This window comes from Varanus komodoensis, unplaced genomic scaffold, assembly GCF_004798865.1.
Source record: "Varanus komodoensis strain SLA01 unplaced genomic scaffold, ASM479886v1 scaffold6_4, whole genome shotgun sequence".
Taxonomy (NCBI): Eukaryota; Metazoa; Chordata; class Lepidosauria; order Squamata; family Varanidae; genus Varanus; species Varanus komodoensis.
The window spans coordinates 11,591,720-11,600,199 of record NW_025336347.1 but is presented as its reverse complement, the minus strand read 5'-3'; the positions used below and the strand labels follow the sequence as shown (position 1 = coordinate 11,600,199).

The following is an 8,480-nucleotide window of genomic DNA, read 5'->3' as shown; positions in this document are numbered from 1 at the left end:
TTCTTCTGTTTCTATACTGCCCAACGGATGAAATTCTCTGGGCTGTTCAGAACAAATAAAACCAGTGCGTATGAGAAAATGCAATATAAAAGTTTTAAACTACGTTATAAAGAATCCTGTATGAAACACCTGGAGGAGGGAGAGAAAAAGAATACAGTATGGAAATAACATACAGTCCCGATTCATCACTAATCAACTCGTTAGCAGAAACTCAACACTAGAAATCGACTACTCCAACTTTATTACCACCTTTCCAAAAAGTAGTAAACTTGTCGATTCGGCAGTTATATTTACTGTAATAAGCAATATGTAATAAACTTGGGAAAGAGAAAGGGTGTGGGGGGAAGGGGTAACCCTTATCCAAAGCGCAAATACGTGGGTGAATGGGGGAACAAAAAAAATATAAGAATTATTTGATTATTCTTAGTAAGAGCTGCGTCTCCCCGAATGAGAATTCCAGGACTGCTACTCCCAAAGTGCACTACGCGGAAGGGCGACAGTTTGCGACAAAGCCGGTTGGAAAACTACAACTCCCAGCGACGGCCGGGCCTCGCCCACCAATCCACGCTCGCGAGCGCGGTGGGGCGTTCTTTGCGGAGCCGAGTTGAGGCCGCGGTGGCGGCGGCGTTATCCGCGGTCCACGGAGACGGGAACACGGAGGGGGAAAGTAGTGGCGGCCCTCCCCCGGTGGTGACAGTCTCTCTGGGGCCTGCCTTCCCGCGCTCGCCCCGCAGGATGGCTGCCGTGGGAGGTGGGCGCGACTGGGCCGGGGCCTCAAGGCGGCTGGAAGGGGGGTTGGGCCGGGCCGGGCCGGGCCGGCGGGGCCGAGGGGGAAGGGCGCCCGTGAGGGGCTTTGGGGGCCTGAGGCTGAGAGAACGGGGGGGAGCAGTGGCCTGGGCGGGGGGGGGGGGGGGGGCTGCATGTGGTGGGTGGAATCCGATCCTGCTCTCAAGGCCGTGGGCTTTCGTGCCATTTATTTGCTTGTTTCAAAAGGCTCTTAAAAACTCTTTTCTTCTTTCTCTCCCACTAAAAGTGCGCTTTTGTTACCGAGGCAATGCTTCCCTTGTGGCTTCCTTTAGCTATCTGTATATCAATGGAGCTGTGGCCCAAGTAAGCCTTTCAGGTTAATCCTAGGCGTGTTCAACTCAGAAATAAGACTGAAGCCCTAAATGCACTGACTTAGGTGGTAAGCCCCTTCTGTAACATTGTCATATTGACCGGCGTGGATATGTGTTCCCCCGTGGCAGTTTTGGATATAAAGAAACAGGAAGAAGTTGCATGTAGAAACTGGTGAATGTGCTTTTAAGCACTTTTTATTTCATTTATATCCCACTTTTTCCTGCTTGTTTGGAACCCAAGGTGGTTTACACTTGGTTAAGGGAGCAGGGGGAGTCCTCATCTAATGTGAAGTTCTTAAATCCTTAATGAGTTTATTACTCATTGCAGTAAACAGGAGGGGGCTTTAATGGGGTACCCCTGTGTAAAGGAGTTCATGCTCAGTTATTGTTCCGAGTCCACAAATAAGTGTGATTGACCCAGACAAACAGAACTAGGACTTGCTGAACAAGACAGAGTATTGACATTGGCCTCCATCCGTTATCCTAGGTGCTCAGAGCTCATGCAGAGCACAGTATGAAAATGTCAAGAAGGTCCTGCCCTTCCTCCTTTAAAGGATAGATTCTGGTGCACATCAATTTTGGCTGGCTTTCTAAGACTAGGCAAAATGTGTGGACTGTTGTTGTTCTCTGTTTTGTCTTGCCAACAACTCTGTGAGCTGAAAGTCCCCCACTGAGCTTCATGGCTGAGTAGACTAGAACTCAGATCTCTTGAATTCCAGTATAGCACTACACCTTGCTGGCTCTGTAAATCTGCTTTGCTGTACAGTGTTAAACGTTGAAATGTTGAAGGTTGTGACTTGAGCAGGGGATTAAAGCTGCTCAGTAGTAATTCGTAGTGCTGTGTGCAGGGGAAGTATCTCCTTAAAATGCTCAAATCTTGTGGTGGAAGCAGGTGTCTTCTAAATTAAAATCCAAGCTGTGCTGAGTACAAGCTTGGTTGGTAGCAGAACCTGATTTGCAATATTTTCACATGCCTCATCTTTCCCTTTTTGGAATCCTTGCTTGTTTTGTTGCTTTAACAAGACAGGTTTTGTTCTTGAAATGTTGCTCAATTGTCGCTTCACTGGGCACTCCTTGCAAATTGTAAAGACTGAATTTTGTTTTTGATATATTTTAACAATTGAGGCATTTTTACAGTAATGATTTCAAGGCTGTTTAGCTCATATCACCAATAATGCAATGTGTATTTGCATAATGTGCCTTCATTATGTTCTCAGTTGGTTATGGATGTTAGTTCACTGTTATGTACAATAGCCTCAAATATAAGTACAGATTTAGCAGCCCATATGAAGGGTTGTTATACTTGTTTTCTTTTTTTGTTCCCTTGCACAGATTTAGTAGTGACAGATCACTAGCAAGTTCCTTGTCTGATACAATTTTATTTTCTCATAGTAGGGAAGTGGCAAGTCAGTAAAACTCAAATGATGAACATGAAATGCCAATCAGTTGCTGCTTTAGGGAACTGGATTCTTCTTTCCAAGGATTTGAGATTTCTTGAGCTTTAATTAAGTGTGAAATGAAAGTGTGTAAGATTTTTTAAAAGGCTTTAGTCCTTGTAATCAAATTACTGCTGATCTCCAGTAAGGAAATGAGGAGGGATATCAAATCCTATCAGTTCCTTTGGGGATAGAAAACAATGTTTGCAGTACTGCTGTTGCCCTTCATACACATCACTTTTGTCCAGCAAGAGATCAGGAAGAGGTGCCTTTAGTGAGTCATCAACTTGCTATCATTTGCTTCTCCCTGTCCCCCAGTAATTGTATTATTCTAAAAGTATCAGTGCAGTGTGAAGGAAAATGGGAAATGTGTACTCTGCAGTTTTTTAGCATTTGTATTTAAAGGGCAGTCTTTGTCTGGTGGCACACTAGACTGAGATGTGCACGTTTCGTTTGGTAGGAGGGAAGAGTTTGCCGTTCATCTAAAGTAGAGGAGGCTAGCCAGATCAGGTTAAGGATTGTTCTTGCCACAAACTGTAAGAAGGCTCTGGGAGTCAAACAGTGGGCAAGCATTGTTAATAATCCTACCATTGTCCATATTGGAACAAGTGATAGGAGGAGATACCTCCTTATTTATTTGAGTTCTGTGCTGCCCAGTTAGCCATAGGCTCTCTGGGCAGCTCACATAATAAAATACAATGATACAATAAAACAATAATATCAATAATTATAGAACTGATAATAAAACGTAAATCATTTATTTATTTATTTATTTAAAGTTAATAAACAGAGAGGGGATATAAACAATAATCCAATAATGCAACATAATTGACAACCAAAATAAAAAACATAAAGTTACAATTAAAAATGGTAGCAGCAACAAATTTAAAACCAGAGCTAACAGATTACCCTTCAGACTACGTGTAGGGGGAAAAACGGGTTGTCAGCTGGCATCTGAAGGAGTACAGTTTTGACGTCAGCCTAATTTCCTGCAGAATCAGATTCCACAATCGGGGCGCAATGCAGGAGAATGCCGTCCTCCTTGCCAACTCCTCCCTCACTTCACTTGTGGGAGGAACACAGAGGAAGGCCTTGGATGTTGATTGTAGAGATTGGGAGGGTATATATGGAGAAAGGCGCTCCCTCAGATACCTCCTTGATATCAAAATGCAGAATTCACTACTTCTGATTTACTGGATTTTTGTTTGTGAATGTTCAAGCTTCTATTTTTTCATTTAAGGGAAGAATAGAGCTCAGTGTCACCTTTCAAACTTTTTACCAAAAATGAATGTGTATAAATGCATTTAGTATGGTCAGTCGTAGATGGAGGAATGGGATGCTATAACTCTTCTGTTCATGGGTTGGTTTCTTTAAGTAATCTTGGGGAAGCTAAGACTTGCAGTAAATCTACAGTGTTACATAGTCCATCATGTTTCTAGATCCTTTTTGTACTAGTTTAATTTTAGGTCAAGGTTTGACAGAATAGAGATGGATGTGGTCCCATCTGAGTTGTTGTTTGCCATTCTTGTTTGAATGCCTTGTGTGAAACAATGTGGAATAATTATGCAAAGAATTCATTCTATTGTTAAGATTGTTTATAGTAGTCAATAAACTTTTCAGATCCTAGGACCTACCTTTAGTCCAAACATGCATTTGGTGGCCACCTTGCTGATTTTTATCCATATATTTGTTTGGTGTTCATGCAAACTTTGTAAGTCATCTTTGTTGCAGTGGTATTAGTGGTTTATATTGTCAGAATCTGTTTAAAATAAACTTTAGTATAAATCTATATGTAAACAACATCTATAAAATACACAAATTGTTGGATATATAGTTATCACAAAGCTAAATTTATTCACATTTAGTGGGGTTGGTTTGAAAATTGAGTTTAGAAAATTCTTTAGGGAGGCATTCAGTGTGGCAGTCCATAATGCTCTGAACCAGGAGGATTTCGGGTGTTCAGTGGAAGGACTAGGGCTGCCTCGGAGTGCCCCTTGCCTCAAGAATATTTTTCCTCTACTCATAAAGAGTAGAGGCTGAGACCCTGCTGGGGTCCTTCAGAATGATGTACCCCCAGAACACTTCCTGTGCTGGTTTCAAAGATGATCTCTACCTTTAGAGCGCAGCCAGTGTGGAAAGAACGCACTGGTTATGATGGAATTGGGGGGGGGGGCTCCAATGTTGGAGCCCCAGCTCCCACCTTGAAACGTTTTACCAAGGTCAGAGTTGGGACTCCAGCCTATCCTATGGTTCCCTCAAGATAATACTCAGAGGGCACAGAATTGCACTCCTCTGAAATCAGTGCTCCATGTCTGTATCTGTAAAGCTTTCTCTATGCCAGGGCTCTCAAACTCAACTGACCTGGGGGCCGCTGGAAGTAGAGTCTGGGTGAGGCTGGGCCGCATCAAGCGGTGGTGGTGGGCCGCTCATCCCGCGTCGCTCCCGGAGGCCGGCCCGGGCGCCGCCGGCGCTTTGAAGGCCTCAGGGCCCCTCCCCCGTGCCCTGCCCGTCCTGGCAATTGGCCCGTGGGCCGCAAGTTTGAGACCCCTGCTCTATGCTATCTGTATGTTGTTAGTCCTTTGTCAGTTTCATTTTCATTCCATCTCCCATGTGCACTTGCCAGTGACAAGCAAGAAGCATACCTTTGACAGAATAAGTGAGCTTCTGCCTATGATTTGGTTGGCGTTGCATGTGAACCATGACCTCTGGTAACCCAAGAACAGTCAGAATGCTTTTCTGGCTTGTTGGGGGAGAAAAGCCAGACTTCCTGGTTTGTGCATGACTAACCAAACCTCAGCCTGTTTAGCTGCTTCTTCATGTTGCAGAGCCAACTGGGTTTGCTGGGATATATGAAACAAGTCAATGGATGTGTAAGAATAAAAGCAAACAAAAGACAGGCTATGATATTTAATATAATTATTAAGTATAGAAACAAAGATAAAGGAATGTAAATGTTCTTGTTCATAATATAGTATTTCATGGGGTGCTTTTATTCCTGGAACAATAACACATAGGCTTTTCAATGTATAATGATATTTTGTTGTATTGTACTGGCTTTTACTCCATGCTAAGTCCATTTCTTTCAACATTTTACTAGAACAGAGCAAGTTTTCACAAACATTGAATGGAACTCCTGCTTCAAGCACAGTCAGTGGTGGTATGGATCCTTTCCATGCTTGTAGCATTCTCCAGCAGCTGAAAACAATGTACGATGAAGGACAGCTGACAGATATTGTCATAGAAGTGGATCATGGGAAAACCTTTTCCTGTCATCGAAATGTTCTCGCTGCAATCAGTCCTTATTTCAGGTATGTTGCATTCTGTTACTAGTTAACTACCATTCCTGACCAATATTTTGAGAGTAATACATTTTTATAATGTTGTTGAAACAAGTTTCAAAATTGTGGCCAATGTGTGGAACAAGCTAGGATACTAAAGCACTGTTTGAAGTTGCTTTAATATTTTGGCTTGTTCTGAAGCTGGGGTAACAATAATCTGGATAGGAGCTTTGGCCGCTGGGAAGTATAATAAATATAATAAAAAATCAAGCTTGTGAAAGGGGCCTCACATTCAGAGTAAAAGCTAATGCATACCTTTACTTATTAAGACAAGATACAATAATTTTGCCCATGCTATTTTCTTCCAGAAATTGTGCTGAATATGAATGTGCTAGCATTCATTTTTAGAAGTAGCAGGAATAATGTTTGTTGGAACAGAAGTTTGTCCTTTACAGACACTGCTTCTTGCATATTATAATTAGCAGAGTGCTTACACATTTAGCCTTGTATTACATACCAATTTGTGTCACTGTTCCCATTGTTTGGCTAGAGAAGTGCATAACAATTAGAATTTAAATTCAGAAATCTGATACTGAATCAGTAAACAGAAGGTGGCATTTAATATTTGTGTGTAGGTTGTTCGGTGCTGACAGTGTAATATACATACTGAAATGAAAAATATCAGAAGAGTTTTTTAATAAATTATAAGTATGCAAGTGGAGTTGTTTGGCTGCAAGGGTGAATATAACTGCTAAATCAATGTTCAGAAGAACATGTCTAGAACTTGCTTGCATTCCAGCAAAAACGTGTCCCTTTGTTACACTGAGGAACAGAAAGGCCCTTGAGTGTGCACTGTTGCATAACAGAGAGTGGGAAAGCCTGAGTTATTTTTGTGGTGCTAAAGAGCATGAGTAAACTTCAAAGAAACATTCTGATTGGACAGGTAAAGATGTAGAGCAAAGAAGTATATTACTGGCTGCCACCCACTGTGAGAAGTATGATTTCCCTTTTGTCCAATCTGCATCCTCTGTACAGTAACATGTAGAGGAAACACCTGCATAAAAAGCACGTGCTTAGTATCTCTGGCCGAATCTAGATCCAGATCCTACATGTGTTTTTTTTATCTTTTATTAGGTTTTCTAGAGTGACGTGTCAGTGTGAACTGGTTTTAAAAGACTGATTTAACTCAGGTCTCTTATTTATGTGCCATCATCAGTGGTGCAAATCTAACTGCCAATCACATTAATTTGACACTGAATATAACAGCCCTTTAAATACACCCAAAACAATCATTAGCCTGCAAAAGAAATGTACTGGCCAGTTGGGGCTACTGACCAAGGAAAAGTATACTGCTGCACCTCTCTATTAGATGCAGAGTGGTGTCCCTGCACTTGCAGACTCCTTGTTTTTCGTGTTCAGTGCAGAGGAAGAATGGAGCGTTCCATCTTTCCTCAGTCGGCCCCCTTTTCTGCATACAATCCCTGGTCACCTTTGGAAGTTGAAATAGAGGAATAGTTACTATTGTTCCATTCATACAGTCACACGGTATCCATTTTTACATACTTTTCTTTTAAAGTGGAGAGATTGTTTAAATATTCCCATGTAAAATTTGTTTTATGATTAATAAAATTTATTAATGTTTGTGTGGTTGAATATGGGAATAAGGAGACTTATGAACTGTGCGACTTCATCTTCTCCTTTTCTTTCTGGTATTGTTCCTTTTTGCTTTTTTCTTGGTGCAGAATCACCATCGCAAAAATCAAGTATTGAATCACATTTAATTTCTGTGACTGGTAGGTCAAGGTAAATTTTGAGAGTTACTGAACAAACTAGAGCAATTTAATAGCGTTGTTGGTGGTGTAGTGATTGTTGTTGCCATGGTCCTGGTTAACAGTTGAAAATAAAATGCCCATGTTGGGTATATCGATGGTAAGGGTTCAATTTAGATGTCATATGTAGAGTAGACCCATTGAAATCTGTGGGGCAAGGTAGTCATGACTTGAGTCTCACTGTCTTCAATAGGAACAATATTGTTAGAATACACATTTTTATTTTTAAAATTGCTAGTTTTGTCCAACTTGCATGTTGTGGACAAAGAGGAATAATTTTTTTCTTCTAATACAGGGTTGGGGATGTGGCCCTACAGATGTTGACTGTAGTTCTCATCTGTCACCATTGGCTATGCTGTCCAGGGCTGATGAGAGTTGTCCAACAACATTTGGAGGGTCACATTGTATTCCCTATTCCTGTTCTGATACCCAGAATGGTTCTAAATATATTGGTGATGAAGGAAACCACATCAAATTAACCAACTGCACAGAGGGAGGAAATAATATTTTATGTTGCTCATTTCATTGGCAGTGGTACAAGCTGTAGAGTTCTCATTGCATCTTTGCTGCGGCTTAAGATTTGCAACACTTCTGTGCTTGGGAAGGTCTGTTATGTTCCACCTTTAAGTTCAGCTTTGATGAGATTTGGAGAAGGGTCCTTATTCTATCAGATCACTAAGAAATATGTAGATGGCAAGAAGCCTCTCTTTCTTCCCCTTGTATTTTTGTTGAAGCAGGCTAAGATAACTTTGGCTGTGTATCAGTATAGAAATGAAATAATTATAATAATGAGATTTTTTTCAAAATAAAATTACTTTG

General features: G+C 41.3%; 1 protein-coding gene across 1 annotated transcript in view; it reads left to right on the top strand.

Moving 5' to 3' along the window:
- Window positions 1-586: 586 nt before the first annotated feature.
- KBTBD8 (kelch repeat and BTB domain containing 8) overlaps window positions 587-8,480 on the top strand; it is a 20,568-nt gene continuing 12,674 nt past the window's right edge. Inside the window, exons 1-2 of the mRNA XM_044451958.1 lie at window positions 587-751; window positions 5,652-5,862. Coding sequence (XP_044307893.1) covers window positions 736-751; window positions 5,652-5,862 — 227 coding nt within the window. The 5' untranslated portion in view covers window positions 587-735. The remainder of the gene's footprint in view (window positions 752-5,651; window positions 5,863-8,480) is intronic.